This window comes from Eptatretus burgeri, chromosome 3, assembly GCF_056783735.1.
Source record: "Eptatretus burgeri isolate ZD-2024b chromosome 3, Ebu_testis_v1, whole genome shotgun sequence".
Lineage (NCBI taxonomy): Eukaryota > Metazoa > Chordata > Myxini > Myxiniformes > Myxinidae > Eptatretus > Eptatretus burgeri.
Window position 1 is genome coordinate 67450846 of NC_140963.1, and position 19556 is coordinate 67470401.

The 19556-nt window shown below is 41.0% G+C and overlaps 1 protein-coding gene across 1 annotated transcript in view; it reads left to right on the plus strand.

Annotated features, from left to right (window-relative positions):
• The window catches only part of LOC147030111 (acid-sensing ion channel 1-like), a 123346-nt gene that overhangs the window by 71276 nt on the left and 32514 nt on the right, over positions 1-19556 (plus strand). Inside the window, exon 4 of the mRNA XM_085872162.1 lies at positions 11913-12063. Within this exon, the coding sequence (XP_085728288.1) occupies positions 11913-12063 (151 nt within the window). The remainder of the gene's footprint in view (positions 1-11912; positions 12064-19556) is intronic.

The following is a 19556-nucleotide window of genomic DNA, read 5'->3' on the forward strand; positions in this document are numbered from 1 at the left end:
ATCCTTTTGACTCAGTTTTTTTCTCAAAAAATCTGCAGCCTCTGTTGTTGTCTCTCTGACAGTATCACCGTTTCCAGACCATAAAGGTAGGCTGGCATTACACATGACAGAACCTTCCCTTTCAATTTCCTTAATATCTTTCTGTCCACCATTACTCCCTCCACCCTCCTCCACTCATTAGCACCCACCTGAATCCTTCTCTGCACCTCCAACTTATCATCCCCAGTCATTATTCCCCCCAGATACTCAAACCTATTTTCCTGTCTGATCTCCTTCCCCTCAAACCTGATATTAATTTCTTGTCACTGCAGCCTGACCCACATCACCTCAATCTTCTCCATTCTCATCTTCAGCCCATGATTCTCAAATGTCTCCTTCCACTCCCCCAGTACTCCCTGCATCTCCCACCTACTCCCCACCACAACAGCCAGATCGTCTGCATGCAACATCCTCCCCAGAATATCCCTCATGCTTATCTTCCTGCTTACCAACTCCATCATCATTATAAACATGAGTGGGCTGAGAGCGCTTCCCTGTCTCAAACTAATGTTCACACTAAACGCCTCAGACATCCTCGGACAAACCAAAAACTCTCCCCTTCGTTTCCTTGTACATCTCTTCCACCAACCTAACTTCTGCTTCAGGCACTCCCCATCCATCTCAGTGTCACCATTACTATCTCTCTCGGGACAGTGTCCAAAGCCTTCTCCAGGTTCACAAATCCCAATGCTATCTCACCGTGCACATCCAACCTCTTCTCCACCAGCTGTGTCAGCATGGAATCCCATCTGTCGTCTCCCTATCATCTCCATACTAAACCCCTGCTGCTCTTCTCTGATCTCCATCTCCACCCTATCACTTATCCTCCCAACTGGAATCCTCTCCAGCACCTTAATGACGTGACTGAGCATAATACCCCTGCACGAAGTCAAGTTTAAAATGGCATTGAATTTTTGTTTTACAGTAACAGAAATTTTACTTTGGTAAAATTTTTAGAATTTAACTCGCATCCAGATAATCCATCCATCATTTGGGACCATACTTTGTGCAGAGCGTTGGTGCTGCCTAAGCAGACTCCTTGGCTATTGGGCACAATCCTGGATGGGTCGCCACTCTGACACAGGATACCAGCAAGCTGGCACTCATTTTGCCGACCTTGGAAGGATGACAGGCAGAGTCAACCCCACCTGGTATTAATTCAACAGCTGAGTGGGATTTGAACTCAGGATCCTTGGATCCCAAGCCCACCACCCAAACCATTAAGCCAACACCAGGCATATCCAGCTAATAATGCCATGTAAAGTTGCACCTTGTTTCGAAATCCACGATTGAGCGGCCTCGGCTTTTCAAGAACGGATGCGTGAGTCTATTGCAATAGGTGTGTGTGTGTGTGTGTGTGTGTGTGTGTGTGTGTGTGTGTGTGTGTGTGTGTGTGTGTGTGTGTGTGTGTGTGTGTGTGTGTGTGTGTGTGTGTGTGTGTGTGTGTGTGTGTGTGTGTGTGTGTGTGTGTGTGTGTGTGTGTGTGTGTGTGTGTATTGTTGGTTATTATCTCCATCTGCTGGTTTCAGAAGGTGGAACGGAGTCCACCCGGGGCTCAAAGTATCTACCTCTATTTTAGCAAGGAGTGACGATTCATCAACGAAGCTATGGAAGTTTTGTTGTATGCTCAAAGTTTTTTTTCCAAGGGCTCTTTCCAGGATCGTCTCTGAGTCATAGACAGCTTCCAACTGCTTGTTTGTAGTAATATTTCATGGGGTTGTTTTAAAGATGGATGACTGATCGGCACTTGCTCCGTCCCAAATTGCGAAATCCCTGGACCCGATACATTGCGTTTTCCTGTTTTATTTCAATTCCTGTTTTTCTGGTCGTGTTTTTCATTCGATTTTCTATCCCAAATCATATTTTGTTGAGTTGAATTGTCGAGTTTGTTTCCTGGCAAATTCTAGCCCACTGGTGATGGTTGGCTTAATTGGTGTTGGTGTTGGCTTAATGCCTGGTGTTGCTCCATTCACGTCCATTCATGGTGTGTCAAACCCATCCATTTCAGTGCCTCCCCCCTCATTCTACTTTCCCTGGTCCCACACCGACTCTGCTTCCCCCTCGTCTTGCCAGCCCCCTCTGTTTCCCTCGTCCTGCTCCTCTGCTCCATGCCTGGTGTTGGCTTAATGGTTAGGGTGAGCACCAATGCTTAAGCAGCACCAATGCTCTGCATAGATTATGATCCCAATCTCCTCCTCTCTCTGCTCCCCCGCACTCCTCACCCTCACGGTTTCTCCCCATCCCAGACTTTAGACTTCACCCCATCTCTGCACACTCCTGGCTTTCTCCCACCCTACACTCTCTTCTTGCTCTTTTCCACATTATTATGCCCTATCAGCAGCTCCTCCCCATTGTCCCTAACTGTGTGGACCTCAAACATCTGAGGCCTCCTCTCCAACTTGATGGATCTCTCAATCCAGGCCGCTACCAATAGACCGGACATCTTCTTAACAGAATCCTTCCTCCAGCAAGACCTCCCTGACTCCTTATTGTCTCTCCCTGGCTGTTGTCTCCTCTGGTTTGATCGACTTGAAGCCCGTCCTGGTGGCAGAGTGCACTTTACATCAAGAACTCATTGGATTTTGATGAAGAAAAAAAACATTTTGTAATTCAGATAAGTTCAGAACGATTGTGTCAAAAGTGCTCTGGGATAAATTTTCAGCTTACTATCAATCCAGTTGCAAGATATGAACTTCCCAAAATAAACCTGATTTGTGAGTGAAAAAATGGGTTTGACAACCTACTTTTAAAGGCCCATAACCCCCTGAACAACTTTGAGTTGGGGGCAGATATTTTATCAGGTTATTTTTCAAAGTAGAAACACCCTCTGGGAGCAGCCTTGGGGGAGGTGGGGGAATAGTGGGGCAAATATATTTAGTGCAGTGGATAATAATCCCCCTGTTTGCAGCAGGGGTCAGTAAACCACTGGTACTATGGCACGTGCACAGGTGAAAATCGTAAGTCGTGTGCCCAGAACCTGACCCTGGGTATTACAAACATGCATGCAAAATTTGGTGAAAATCGGCCCAGCCCTGTTTTATACTTTGATTTTCAGACGTGCATGCACCCAGAAAATTGCCATATTTTTAAACAGTGAGATAAAGCATTTTCTTAGAATTTTTTTTTTTAAATCAAAATCTAACAACAGTCAAAGTGACAATTTTTGAGAGCTAAGTGAGTTGGTATGAAATGTAAAAATTTTTTAGATATGCCTTTTCTTTTAGTAATCTACATTTGTTTTGTATGTGCGTGCATCTTTACCAAAAATATAAAAAGGGCTTTTTACCCTCCCAATAGGCTCAGTAATGCTTATTTGTGTTCAGAATGGTCTCATTTTAAAACATAAATTCAGGTAAAATAATGCTTTATTGGAAAAGTCCCTTGAGTGTTAAAATATTTAAGTGTAAGAATTCCCATCTTCTGAAAAACAATTTATTTTGCTGCCTCAAAGGCATGTATGGCTTATTAAGTCCCCTCGACTCAAGGCCTTGCTAATTGAATGCTGAAAGAGACAAATTCTGTGTTACTCGTATTGTAATAGAAAGCAGCACATGAGATTACACAGACATGTTTGTGATATTACTTCAGACTGAAAGTGTAATTAGATTCTCAATTTCCATTTGTTTCACGTCATTTGTAAAGTACAAAGTATTTTCTTATTTACGAGCACATATACAATTGTGTGTGTGTGTGTGTGTGTGTGTGTGTGTGTGTGTGTGTGTGTGTGTGTGTGTGTGTGTGTGTGTGTGTGTGTGTGTGTGTGTGTGTGTGTGTGTGTGTGTGTGTGTGTGTGTGTGTGTGTGTGTAATCCATGCCTAAGAAAAAGGTACATGACAGCACTCCTGGAGTTTGCAAAAACCTGCATACACACACACACACACACACACACACACACACACACACACACACACACACACACACACACACACTGCCTGGACACAACTGAGGTTGTGGATCAACTAATGGAGGTAATCTGCTGATGTGGATCCATGACCAAGGTTGTGGATCTGCTGTTTGGAGAGGTTCTGGGCTGAAAGGATCGAAACTTCGAGGAAGAACGGTGCCCAGCTGTTGATGCATGGGAAAGTGTGTGTGTTTGTTTGTTTTTGTGTTTGTATGAGTGTGTTTGTATGTATAAGTGTTTGTTTGTGTGGGTGTGTGGGTGTGTTTTTGTTTGTTTGGGTGTTTGCATTTGTGTGTGTATGTGTGTGAGTTTGTGTTTGGTTGTTTTATTTTTGTGTGTGATCGAATTGGTAGGAACAGTTGTGTGTGAAAAAATGAGATGTGTGTGTGTGTGTTTGCGTTTGTTTTTGTGAGTGTTTGTATGAGGTTTTGTGTTTGTATGAGTGTCTTTTTGTTTGTTTTTGTTTGTTTGTAGGTATGTTTTTGCAAACACCAGGAGTGCTGTCATATGCCTTTTTCTCAGGAGTGGCTTCTCTCCGGCCACTCTCCCAAAAAAGCCTAGATTTGTGAAGTTCTGCAGAGACTGTTGTCCTTCCAGCAGGTTCTCCCATCTCAAGCAAGGAACTCTGTAGTTCTGTTCAAATGGTCATTGGGTTCTTGTTCACCTCCCTGATCAAGGTCCTTCTTGCCCAGTTTCTCAGTTTGGTCGGACGAGCAGCTCAAGGATGAGTCTGGGTATTTCCATGTTCTTTCCTTTTCCTAATGACAGAGCTCTCCGACTCAGAATATAGGCAGAGGCTCACACCTGACATTGCCAGAATAGCTCGAAGTGCTTGTTCAAAGGCACTGAATATTCATCTTTGGATGTATGCCTTCCACACTGCACTGACCAAGGAATGTAATGATGTGAACCTTGCAAGCTTAAAGATGACTCGGAGAAAAAGAGGTGACAATGCCTCAGCAGGCGAGTTCACCCTCCCACAGATATATTTACAAGAGATGAAGCAGTGAAATAATTGTGCTGTCATCTCCCCACATGGCCAAATGCTCTCGAAGTCACTGATAAAGTGGTGGCTAGGATGCAAGATGTACGAAGGGGATGGGTGGCTAATGTCCACTATCATTCATTCTGAATCGATTGTCCTATCGTCTGTGGGAGCGTCACCACAAGATCTACATAGACAAAGAAAACATCCCACCATTTAAGAAGGGTAGCCTGATTTTCAAAGCAATGGAATACTAAAAACCAGGAGATGCATATCCGGGAAGTGTTATTGTATAACATATAAAGCTTGAAAATTCTAATCTTCAATTTTGATGTTGTTCTGCAACACACAAGGATACACAAGGAACTTTGGCATAGGAGGAGGCAATTCGGCCAATCCTGCCTGCCCTGCGGCAATCCCAGTATCGTCACCCATCCACACCAGCTACCGACCATCCACATAAGCCAATATCCCCATACCCCTCTTTTGCCAATGCATTCAGGTACCTATCTAAATCCCATTCAAACTTATCCACCCATTCCGCTGCCACTACCTTTCCAGGGAGTCCATTCCATGCAATGACCACTCTCCAACAGAAAGACCTCTGCCTTAACACTGTCCTAACCTTCATCATCTTTACCCTCAAGCTATGGCCCCTGGTTCTAACACTGTCCACTCTGCTGGAAAACTCCACTTCACCTATCTTGTCCACACCCTTCATTATCTTAAACATTTCCATCAGATCCCATCGCACTCACCTCCTTTCCAATGTATAAATACAAAATGTACAAAGGAAATGCATAGCTTATGTCCGTTATTATTCACTCTGAGGGGATTATCCTGAACTCTGTGGGAGCAACGCCACAAGATCTACGTGGACAAATAAAACATCCCACCATTTGGCAAAGGCATCACTGAAAAACTAAAAAAAAAAAACACCTGGAGATGGCATTGAGGGGAAAGCTGATTGATCCCAATATAAAAAAGCAAGATCGCAAACAAAAATATGTATGACTTTGAATGCGCATGACTTTGATTTATGCCGAATAAAATGTTTACTCCATTAAGATGTCAACCGGTTGCCTCGTAACTATAGCTTTGCCGCAGCAATGAGATAGTGGGACAGTTTTGCATTTTATCTTCAAGTACATCATCACTTCCACCAGTTGTCATTTGCAAGTGTCGCTCCCATCGGTCCCCATCACTCTGCATGTGCATTGTGGTGAGATTTACTTTTTATTCCAACTGAATGAATAGATTTGTTTATTGTTCAAAGTAAAATAACATTAAATCCACCATTTTAATTTAAACTCAGTTGTTTGTGCAAACAAAGACAAACAAGGAACCTTTGATACAAGAGGAGGCCATTTTTGTCTGTCAAAGGCACGTTCCCTTCCCTCTCCTCACTTTCCCTCAACCCAAAAAACGTCATTGTGGATTAATAGAAAAAGGCCCAACACAATGCAATTGCATAGTGCAGTTTGCACACATGATGATATGGCAGAAAATCTAATGAGAACCAGCATTATGTATCCGAAAGAATATTAACTGAACACAATCATTTGTTCAGCGAGAAAAGATCATGTGGTGCCTTTCTGAACCAATATAATCAAAGCTGGTGTTTCTTCCCGGGTAAATAGTTTCCGGGGAATTGTTGGAAAATTGCCAGAAATTGATTCGTCATTCTTGCCTTTTCCTGGTGTTTTAGGTTCGAGCTTGGAAAATTTGGACTCTAAACATCTTTAGTGGCCAGTGTAGATGTACATGCGCTTGTGCATTGTGCTGTGCGCACCTCCTTTCCCAACACTAAGGAAAGACTCATCGACTTATATTTCATGGCCTTCAAAGCCATCCCACAACTTTGTGGACTCAATAAGAAATGTGTGCAAAGGCAAAAGTTACATGATTATTGGATGGAAAATGTGGCTGTTTTCTGCAACAAAAAATCCGTTTTCTGGGTTCCCGTGTTCCATGTGAACAGGATTTTTTTTCTTCCACCCTCACTTTTTCACCTATATTTGCTTTTAAATTCGTTTTTTTTTCTGCATTTGCTTGAGCGATTGACAGGAAACCTTCAACATAGGATCGCCTTCCAATGGAGAATTTTGATACCAAGATACAGTACCTTCAGAAAGTATTCACACATCTCGACTTTTGGCACATTTTGTTGTGTTACAGCCTGAATTTAAAATGGATCAAATTAAAAAATTTTGTCATCGATCTACAACAAAATACCCCATTAATGACAAAATGAAAACATCTTTATGGAATTTTTTTACAAATTATTGAAAAATTTAAAGTTGAAATGTCTTGCGTCAATAATTATTCAACACCCCGAGTCAGTACTTTGTGGAAGCACCTTTAGCAGGGATTGCAGCTCCGAGCCTTCTTGGGTATGTCTGTATCAGCTTTGCACACCTGGATTTGGGGATTTTCTCCCATTCTTCCTTGCAGATATACTCAAGCTCTGTCAAGTTGGATGGGGAGTGTCGGTGAACAGCAATCTTCAAGTCTTTCCACAGATTCTCAATGGAATTCAAGTTTGGGCTTTGGCTGGGCCACTCAAGGACTTTCACGTTTTTGTTCTGAAGCCATTACACTGTTGCTTTGGCTGTATGTTTGGGGTCATTGTCCTATTAGAACGTAAATCTTCGCCACAGTCTAAGGCAGTGATTCTCAACCAGGAGTAAATTTACCCACTGGGGGTAAAAATATACATCACAGGCGGTAAATATATCATCCCTGAACATTAAGTTATGACGATTTTTTTTAGCAACTTCAGACAAAATCAATAACACTATTATCGTTGTGATGTGAGACAGCCAACACATATTACATTATAACATACAGACTCTCACATTCTAGACAAATTATTCTATACAGACTCAAAAATCAATCCCCCCCCACCGCAATTTTCTGCAAAATACATCAAACTGCGAAAAGGGGGTAAATGACAGAGGAAGGGTTGAAAATCACTGGTCTTAGGTCTTTTGCACGCTGAAGCAGGTTCTCCTCAAGGATTTTCCTATTCTTACAAGTCTCCCAGTCCCTGCCACTGAAAAGCATCCCCATAGCATGATGCTGTCACCACCATGCTTCACGGTAGGGTTGGTGTTAGATGGGTGATGAGCTGTGCTCGGTTTCTGCCAGACGTAGCGCTTTACATTCAGGCCAAAGAGTTCAATTTTCATCTCATCAGACCACATAATATTTTCTCTCATGCTCTCATAGTCTTTCACATGCCTTTTTGCAAACTCCAGGCATGCTGTTATGTGCCTTCTTCTCAGGAGTGGCTTCCGGCTGGCCACTCTCCCATAAAGCCAACATTTGTGAAGTGCTGCAGAGATTGTTGGCCTTCCAGCGGGTTCTCCCATCTTAGCCAAGGAACTCTGTAGTTCCATTAGAGTGGTCATTAGGTTCTTGGTCACCTCCCTGACCAAGGTCCTTCTTGCCCAGATTCTCAGCTTGGTTAGACAGCCAGCTCGAGGAAGAGTCTGGGTAGTTCCATATTCTTTCCATTTCCTAATGATGGAGCTCACTGTGCTCTTGGGAAATTTCAACACTCTAGAAATTGTTTTATACCCTTCCCCAGATCTATGCCTCCTCACATTCTACTACAGAGTTCTACGGACAATTTATTGGACTTCATGGTAGAGTTTCTGCTGTGACGTGCACTGTCAACGGTGACACCTTATATAGAAAGTTGTGTTTCTTCCTAAATCATGTCCAATCAATTGAATTGGCCACAGGTGGACTTCAGTCAAGTTATGGAAACATCTCACGGATGATCAAAGGAAATTGGATGCACCTGTGCTCAATTTGGAGTGTCGTAGCAAGGGGTTGAATACTTATTGACGCAAGACATTTCAGCTTTTCATTTGTAATTAATTTGTAAAAATTCTAAAAATGTTTTCACTTTGTCATTATGGGGTATTTTGTGTGGATCGATGACAAAAAAAAAAACATTCTTTTTAATCCATTTTAAATTTAGGCTGTAACACAACAAAATATTACAGAAGTCAAGGGGTGTGAATCCTGCAGTATGTAAAGACTCTGTATGTACCCCTCTGCATCTCTGCATTGTTAATGCTTTTTTTTTTCCTTTGCTGTTTCAGCTCTGCCTGGTTGAAAACTGGTGAGGGGCTTGAGACTGTGCTTACAAAAAAACAAAAAATCAACATTAATTGTTAATATCATTTTGACATTAATAAAAAGATTTTACAATTCCAAATAGCCTTAAATTAACTATCAAAGTGTGTTTCACAGTTAAAATAATTACAGTCGTTCTTTTAAATGCGGTCAGTGGGAGTTCATCATGGGTTGGCTATAAATATGATATGCTCGGAATGTTTTTTTGTTTTAATATAATGTAACTACGCCCCGACAGTTTTTTTTTTAGTTTTTCACCCTTTTTGACTATCTTGTACTTATAGCCTTTCTCTTTTTTTAAAATTTCAAAATTTTCATTGAATATGCACATATCATGGAAGCTCCTCCAGATAAAATTAAACATTTTATGATGGGATAAATCATGTTGTGTTGTAATTTAGGATGCTTCTCATCTATAGCTTTTGCTTAAAGAAAGACATTGCGGTGCATTTGTAATCGAGCTCCACCAACTGCCAGAACTTATATTCACCAGCCCTGGCCATTCATTAATTTGTGTGCAGCACATGGCTGCTGGTTGCATCATTGCTAGAAGTACAGCTGTATCCCTGATGAAATGCCCACTGATGCAGTGCCCTCTGAAAGTTACGGCAGGAATTTGTAATTTGTTTAGACAGCCGATTACAATCACCCACTTTTTGCAAAAGACACCGTGGGTTCTTCAACATTCCCAGCAGACACTGCTAATTGGTCCCCCGGCTTAACGCCCCATCCGAGGAACTATGAAGCTCATTGATGGAACGCCCTTCTTGTGAAACTCAAGGGTGATCGCTTATAGATGGACCAGGAATCGAACCCAGACTAGACAGCTCAAATGAAAGCATGCCAACTCCGAGCTATACTACCAACCCTACGAGATCTGGTTGTTGAATTCTCACTCTCGCTCCTCTCTTCTTTTTCTTGTTTATTCTTGTATGACTGGTGTTGGCTGAATTGTTAGGGTGGTGGGCTTTGGACCCAAGGGTCCTGAGTTCAAATCCCGCTCAGCTGTTGAATTAATACCAGGTGGGGTTAACTCTGCCTCTCATCCTTCCGAGGTCGGCAAAAATGAGTGCCAACTTGCTGGAATATTGTGTCGGAGTGGTGACCCGTCCAGGATTGTGCCCAATAGCCAAGGAGACTGATTAAGCAGCACCAACGCTCTGCACAGAGTATGGTCTCAATCTCCTCCTCCTCCTCTCTTCTGTTTCTTTCTCTCTTTCCTTCTTTCTTTCTCTCTTTCCTTCTTACTTTCTCTCTTTCTTTCTCTCTCTTTCTTTCTTTCTCTCTTTCTTTCTATCTTTCTTTCTCTCTTTCTTTCCTTCTCTCTTTCCTTCTCTCTTTCTTTCTCTCTTTCTTTCTCTCTTTCCTTCTCTCTTTCTTTCTCTCTTTCCTTCTTTCTTTATCTCTTTCTTTCTTTCTCTCTTTCCTTCTCTCTTTCCTTCTTTCTTTCTCTCTTTCTTTCTCTCTTTCTTTCTCTCTTTCCTTCTTTCTTTCTCTTTCCTTCTTTCTTTCTCTCTTTCCTTCTTTCTTTCTCTCTTTCTTTCTCTCTTTCTTTCTCTCTTTCTTTCTCTCTTTCCTTCTTTCTTTCTCTCTTTCTTTCTCTCTTTCTTTCTCATTGCCCCTCATGTCATGCTTTTTCTTCTTGCTTTTTCATCTTGCTTTTTCATCTTGCTTTTCACTCTTACTTTCCTGTTGTGTCTTTACTGATAGTTTATTCAGCGACAAACTGCTGCTGTTATCCCACAACCATAATTAAGCTGGTAAAAAATTCGAATAGAGGATTTCTTCATGTCACGTTTACTCTGGGATTAACTTTCATCAATCTATTTATTTTTATATTCCCACTGCAATGCATATGAGGCCCACAGATCTCCACCATTTCCTATCTTCAGATCATGTTCTCCTTCTTCTATAGTAATTCCAGCCTTTATTATGTCCTTCTCGACTATTTCCTTCTATCTATTTGTTGGTCTTCACCTTCTACTGATCATCCTGCTTTCGTGTACTGTATTCTTTTCACTTTGTTATTTCTCCTCCATTCTTTCATAATATCCAAGCAATTTTAGACGAGATTTACCTTTTCTCGCACTTACTGGAATTTGTTCAAGTCTTGCTCTGAGATATTCTTTTCTTATAAATGTTCATTCTGATTTTGTGAAAAATCCATCAGTGGTTATAACACATGGTATGCTTTTCACAACCAATCTTGGAACCACAAATGCAATGTATGACTGATTCTAGAGACCTTACTGAGAAATCTGTGAAGTTTCATTCTTTCTCAGGAATGGAGAAAGATGTATTCATTGAAATGCATTAATTCTCCAGCACTGATTCTCAGGAGAAAAACTGGATTCCTTGAAATGCACTTGTTGAGAAACCTTTAATTATGAAATGCAATGATTGCATCAGAACTTTCAAAAATTGTTCTGCACATATTGAATTCCCTATGGTTTTCTATTCTACTTTTTTGTTATTTTCTTTTTCCTCTTCTCTTATTTTCTATTCTATTTTCAATCATTACATTTTCATCAATGGTGGTCACATTGTAAAAATAACATTTTATACTGAATTAGTTTCTAATTACTTCAAAAACAAAATATAATTCACAATCGGAAAATGTCCATGGAAATACAAATGAGAACAATTGTCTGCATTGTCAGTTTTCGTAACCTCTGGCCATTGCTACCAACCATGCTTCCTCACATCATGTATGCCACTGTGGATGTGGCACTGCCACTGATAATCTTGCTCCCTTTAGTTTAATGGTAGCAGGGAATATTTAACCTCCATAAATGTGTGATTTTAGCTTTCTCACTGAGATATATTGTTGTGCAGGTGTACACCCGATATGGAAAATGCCACTCATTCAACTTGGGCAAGTCTGACAAACCGCTGCAGATGACTATTAAAGGTGGCACAGGAAATGGCTTAAAGTTAATGCTCGATGCTCAACAGGATGATTATTTGCCCGTCTGGGCTGAAACTGGTAAGTCAATGATTATTAAGTTTACTGTTTACACAACCATTGGGCATCGTCACCAACACTATTCTTTATGTTGCTCAGATATCATTAAAATACTCTGCTTAACGTTAAAACAGTATTTTGAGGTTTAAATTATAAACGGGTTACTTTTTGTGTGACCTAAAGGTCCATGTATTATGTGCACACATGGTAAGGAGTGGGATTTTAGGCCAGAGCATACAGTGCCTATAGATAGTCTACACCCCCTTAAAAAAATTTCACCTTTTCTTGCCTTTAGTCTTGAATTAAATCAGACTTTTTCCACCTTTTACTCCACCCTCCCCCAACCACCATTAAATCAGACTTTTTTTTTTCCAAATACGACAAATTTCAGAAAATTAATTAAAAATACAAACCTAGAATATATTGGTTAAAAAAGTGTCCACCCTCTGAGTTTATACATGGTGGAAATACCTTTGACATATCTGTTGGGAAAGATCTCTACCAACTTTGCACACATTGATTGGGCAATATTTACCCATTCTTCAAAAAAAAAACTGTTCAAGCTCAGTCAAGTTGCATGGGGAGTGTTGATGAACATCAATCTTCAAGTCATGCCACAGATTTTCAATTTGGATTTAGGTTGGGGCTCTGACTGGGCCACTCGAGGACATTTATCTTTTTGTTCCTTCGCCACTTCAGTGTAGCTTTGGCTTTGTGCCTCGGGTTGTTGTCATGTTGAAAGATGAACTTTCGTCCCAATTTCAGCTTTCTTGCAGAGGCAGCAGGTTTTTCTTTTGGATTTTTCTGTATTTTGCGCCATCCATTTTCCCTTCTATTGTGACAAGTGTCCCATTCCCTGCTGATGAGAAACATCCCCATAGCATGATGCTGCCACCACCATGTTTCACAGTTGGGATGGTGTTCTTTAGGTGATGTACTGTGTTGTGCTTATGCCAAATGTAACATTTTGCATTTAGGCCAAAATGTTCCATCTTAGTTTCGTCAGACCACAAAACGTTTTGCCACATGGCTTTAGAATTTCCGAAGTGGTTTTTTGCATACCTCAAACGGGACTGAAAGTAGGCTTTTTTTTGAGCAATGGCTTCCTTCTTGCCACCTGACCGTACAGGCCAGATTTGTGGAGTGCTTGGGATATTGCTGTCACATGCACACAGTGACTAGTCTTTGCCATAAAGGCTTGCAGCTCATTCAAAGTTGCCATTCGCCTCTTGGTGGCCTCTCTGATCAGTCCCCTTCTTGCTTGGTCATCCATTTTGGGGGGAGAGCCTGATCTAGTGGGTCTTGTTTGTACCATATGCCTTTCACTTCTTAATGATTGTCTTGACTGTGCTCCAAGGGATATTCAAGGTCTTTGAAATACTTTTATACCCATCTTCTGATCCGTGCCTTTCCGCAACTTTATCCCAGAGGTCTTTGGAAAGCTCCTTGGTTCTCATGGTTGAGTCTCTGTTGTGAAATGTACTACACAGCAGAGGAAACCACAGGAGCAGCTGATTTTAATCTCAAATTATCATAATCACTGCAATTTAACACCGGTGGAAGCCAATTAACTTGGTGTGTGATTTTGAAGGTGATTGGTTACACCTGAGCTAATTTACAATTGCTATTATAAGGGGGTGGACACTTATCCAACCAAGATATTCTAGTTTTGTATTTTAATTAATTGTTTTTCACTTGGAAGTTGTGGGTTACGATATGTAAATAAAAGTGGGAAAAGTCTGATTTAATGTCATTCAATTCCAGGCTAGAAGGCAGCAAAAGGTGAAAATTTTGAAAGGAGGTGTATACTTTCTAGATGCAATATATATGGCCTGAGTGGGACATGGAGGGGGGAGGGGAGGTGGTAAATGGAGATAGTCAAATTTCTTGCCATATTGCATACATATTAAATGGATGGCTGCTTACATAAATTAAAAAATCCTCATGAGCTTGAAGCTTGTACTTCAGGTGAAAATGGGAGGTATTCAGTCATCAAAGTCAGAAAAAAGGTGAATAGTTTTTTGGAAATGCTGCGGTGGTTTGTGAGAATCTTGTTTGATATACAAAATCTGGTATTAAACAAAACATTCGAGGACAATTCAATGACCTCATATGTCCTGAAGAGATCCTTCCATGTAATTAGAGGAAAGGAAAACACTTGCTGAAGGCTGTCGATGTACTGAGGGCTTATACTGCAGGTATTATTTCCAGTGTTGTGCAAAAAAAAAGGAGTTCAAATCTATCGGCATGCTGGGGTGGTGTACATATATTGCAATTGCATTGACAATGTATATTCTTGAATGAAGAATCACAAGACTCAGTATAAATACAATTGCTAAATTGGCACTGTGCTACCAATTGAAATGTCTGAACTGGGATCAGTCCCCAGGCTAAGTCAAAATAGGGTTAGACCTAGGACAAATTGGAATAGAAATCAAACCTGTGGTAATATCTTATGACAAACATGGTTAATAACATATAAAAAATCTAATGCAAAATATTTGGTGGAACATCATTTTTGGGGGGTCCCTAGGAATTGGTAATTAGGGACCTGGCGAAATTAGGTTGCAAAGAATAGTGACCACAAATATGATTACAGCTGGATTTACTTTGCTTCTTATGATACTCTGATAATGTCCCTTTACAGTCTTAATGAATAAGAATGACTGAAACAGCAGCCTGTGGCTAAGGGAATTCTTACTGGATGCAGAATTATTAAAAACCACAGCTTGCTCTTGAAAGCATTCACTGTTCTGTAGCAAGTTTAAAGCCACACCCTTCCCAAAACCAAACACTCGTGAAGTAGTGTCACATCCGAGAATACCATGCACAAATAGAATATCGTCACAGACAGTCTCGCCAAGGTGCTCACGTACACATCTGATGTTCAGAAATTTTTCACTCTGGCCCTGTTTTGGCTCAGGTATCCAGAAGACATCATGGCCCAAGTTCTTTGCATGGTAGCAGAGGAGTACCAGAAGATCTGTGTCATCTCCAACGAGAATCACCTCACACTGAGCAGCAACTTGTATTGCTGTCTGCACGATAAGCAAGTCAGCGTCGCCTCTGGCGTGATGAACTTCACAACCTGCTGCTTCTCGGGAGTTGCTCAAAAAGTGAAGAAATCGCTGCTTATTTGCATTATTTGATAGAAATTCTTCTTTTTTGAGTTGGAGGGTCATCTGTGGTTGAAAGTGAACTGTTCGGCCTTGGCGCTTTCCAATTCGTATCTGATGAGTGCCATCTTTGGTAGATGGCCCGCTAGTGTAGCCATCAAAGACAACAACTGCCTCTCTATAATGCTTCCTCACATAGGTCACGTATCTGTCCAAAATTGACTGAAAGGCTTCTCTGATTTTCCATGGGATCCTGTGAAGTAAAGCACCACCGTCAATAACATACTGGCAGTTCAGAGGTACAGAATGTTGCTCCCCCTGTGGTAGGGTAGCCTAAATAGCTTTCGCAAGAGATGGTTTGTTTGCTTTCAATAGCACATATTTAGTCTCAAACAAAGCAGGTGGAAATGAGCATAGTTCATATTGAAAGGCATACTTTAGATTTTCAGCCTGTGTTCCTGCAATTACCAGTCTCTGAAAGAGCAGTTGTGGATCAATGTTTACTTTCTCTCCATTTATTCTGATTGTAGACCGACTCAGGAGTGATCACTTGATTTTTTCTCCTGAAGCCATATTGCTGAACATGTTGCCCCTCCATTTCATTCAGAATTTTCTGCCCAACTTGCTCTGCTTGTTCCACATTGACATCTCCCCTGGTTGCTACACCGGTTACAATATTGTGCAATGTGGGGCTGTCTTCAAATGGATTTCTTTCAGCAAGGATGGAAATGAGTTTATTTGTATCATCCATATCTCTCATTTGCCGAGCTTTTGACAAGTCCTTGTGTTGCTCACTCGTTGAATAGGTGACTGAGGTTAGTTGATGCATGGCATTGTTCACCTCGGCACAAACAGGTCTGGACAGGCACCATACCAGTCGTTGTGTTTCAGTCATGCCCCGTCCTCTTGTCAAACCACCAGTTGTTTTAAGGCTTCTCATTAGAACCTGTTCTATCACAAGATCAGGTGACAGCCCTGCCCAAAAGCGATCCGACCTTCGTACAATGTGAAAGCCATCCATAAACTTTGAATACACGAATGGGTTACTGTCCTGCAGCTTTGTCATTTTATGAAGGTACAGGTACACCGACTTGGTATACAAGTTGTGCCCTGAGGCAGCAAAGTAGGGAAACATGTCTTGGAGAATCTGTAGATGTAGCTTCCAATCACCCGTGCCTTCTGATCATAGGAAGTACTGTACTATGTCTACACATTTCATATACATACACCAAAGTTTCCCAGTTCTGTGTTCAATTGCATTCAATGCACTTGAGACCTTTTCTCTGATAATTCACAAAATGCTTGATAATTCTATCTTTAGTCCAGTCATCAGGAACCACTTAAGATTAATTAATGCTCCCTCGTTCTGAATTAAAACAATGCACCTTTCAGCATGGTCTGCTGGATGTTTTTCATGCAATTTATTTGGAGTTAATGATTACATCTATTCTGAACTCTTGCTTCAAGAGATTTTTATCATAAATTTTACTTACCTTTCATCTTATTCATTCATTCTTATTTAAAAAAAAATAGGCAAAATATGCTGATTTAGTGAAATTGAAAAGGCATGTTTCTTCAAGTTGAAAGGTGCTGCCATCTATTGATAGATATTATCAAGGAGTGCTCAATAATTCTGAAACCCTGAACTCTCAGAAAACACCAAGAAACAAATCATAATGAGAGCCAGGTCATATAGAAACAAACCAGATACGAAAATAGCTGTATTCACCTGCTATCTTTAGCTTCCGAGATATGAGGATTTAGCATTGAAATGATGTAATAAATCATTACTATTTTCATATTTTAGCCCTAATAATCATTGGTACCACCAGCAAATGTCCATTGACACTAAACAGGCTGAAATAAAGGATTTGGTTTTTGGTCAAACTACAGAATTATAAACCTGTTTATATACTGGTTTATCTTTTAAACCAACTCAGACTATACTTGCAATTATGGAAACAACGCAATAAAATCAATGTATAATAAAGGCAATGAAAACATCTTATTTTTAATTCACCTTTGGAGAGCTGAATTGACATTTGGGGGTGGGGACCCCCTGGGAATAAGATAAGGAACACACTAAACTGTTCAGTCATGTGTTTATTTGAAAGATTCGGTACAAAAACATGGGTAAACACACCAAGATTGTGGATGTAGCTTAATTATTCACAAAGTTATCGTAATTTCTTCATTTTAGCCCGTGCGACAGTTGCTAATGGATGACAATTTTCAATCATTAAATACAATATGTTCCACGAAAAATATTTTATTAGATTTTTAGTATGTCATGCAGCAGACCTTTTCTCAACAAATAAAAGTGGTTTCATTTCTATTCCAATTAGTCCTAGGTTACACCCACTTTTGGGCTAGATTGCCTGGCCCACCAGTAGTATCAGTGTTTAAGACACCTGGATAAACTAAACTTCACAAACTTTTCAAATTCACTTCCTTGGTAAAACTAAACTCGAGATTCAAAATTTGAGAATGACTTGATTTATTTGTTTGAATTTTTCACTTTAAATCCTGTTTTGAAAAAAATGCACCCTAAATGCAACGTCAAAGTATTTCACAGTAATTTCTATAGAATCTGGAATTGCTTGCATGCAATGCATTATTATTGTAAAATAAATAACTGCAAAGAAATAAAAACAAACAAAGATTTCAAAGTACACGTTCATCATTTGTAGCTGGAATGTCGAACATAAACCAGGTATAGGCCATCAGCCGTAATCTGTATCGTGCAATTTCGTTCCACTCATCGGGGGTAGATAAAACCTTGATAATATGATAGTATATAGCCAAATACATACGTATCCAAAAGTTCTCCACTCAAATAACCGCAGTTATTGTGTATTTTCATATTTAAAATCGATGCATTCGCCACGCTCTTTCATTTGAATTTTCTCCACACAGATCACGTGACGCCTTGACAGCCAATAGACGCTCCCCCGTGTATTATTCACCAGGACAATGTAGCGAACGAAGAAGTCAAACGTTTTACGTCTGTCAGGATGGGATAAATGGAGAGAAAGTGTCAACAAATGGCTCGTCTTAGACGGTCCCGAACGACGTTTAGCCGAGAGTGCCGGCGCGGGAGGACCAAATGCGATCATGGGCCGATTGTACCCGGAGTGCCGGTGTAAAGATTTCAAGCTACCCCCCCCCCCCCACCCCCTTTCAAGGTACCTCCCAGTAATGTGAAATCGATTTCATCCTACCCCCTCCGATTTCAGATTACCCCCCTCAAAACATTTATTTATGGAAGTTTATTTACAAAAAATAGTAATTTAACTGATATTGAAAACTAATTAGGGAAAAACCATTGACCATGTGACCGCCTTTAAAGAGTTTGCAATGAATTTTGATTTTATTATGAATGATTTTATTTTTATATTGTTATGAATTGAAATCAGTACTTTTCATACAGTTATAGATTTTGCCACATTTTAATGAAATCCTTCTTCGATATCGTTGATACAAATAGACATACTGGTTTATCTTTTAAACCAACTCAGACTATACTTGCAATTATGGAAACAACGCAATAAAATCAATGTATAAGAAAGGCAATGAAAACAGCTTATTTTTAATTCACAATTTCGTTGTGGTGGTGGTGGTCGTATGGCAGCTTAGCTGCCGGAGTAGCTCTCATTTCTTGAAGCACGACTGTGTCGCTGATGCAGTGCCCCTCTACCAGTACACACACTGGAACTGGTACTCATTTCGCCGACCTCGGAAGGATGACAGGCTGAGTGTGTAGCCTGGTGTTGGCTCAGTGGTTACGGTGGCGGCTTGGGATCCTAGGGTCCTGAGTAATGGTTAGGGTGGTGGCTTGGGATCCTAGGGTCCTGAGTAGTGGTTAGGGTGGCGGCTTGGGATCCTAGGGTCCTGAGTAGTGGTTAGGGTGGCGGTTTGGGATCCTAGGGTCCTGAGTAGTGGTTAGGGTAGTGGCTTGGGATCCTAGGGTCCTGAGTAGTGGGTAGGGTGGTGGCTTGGGATCCTAGAGTCCTGAGTCATGGTTAAGGTGGTGGTTTGGGACCCTTGGGTCCTGAGTAGTATTTAGGGTGGCGGCTTGGGATCCTTAGGTCCTGAGTAGTGGTTAGGGTGGTGGCTTGGGACCCTAGGATCCTGAGTAGTGGTTAGGGTGGTGGCTTGGGATCCTAGGGTCCTGAGTTGTGGTTATGGTGGCGGCTTGGGATCCTAGGGTCCTGATTATTGGTTAGGGTGGCGGTTTGGGATCCTAGGGTCCTGAGTAGTGGTTAGGGTAGTGGCTTGGGATCCTAGGGTCCTGAGTAGTGGTTAGGGTGGTGGCTTGGGATCCTAGAGTCCTGAGTCATGGTTAAGGTGGTGGTTTGGGACCCTTGGGTCCTGAGTAGTATTTAGGGTGGCGGCTTG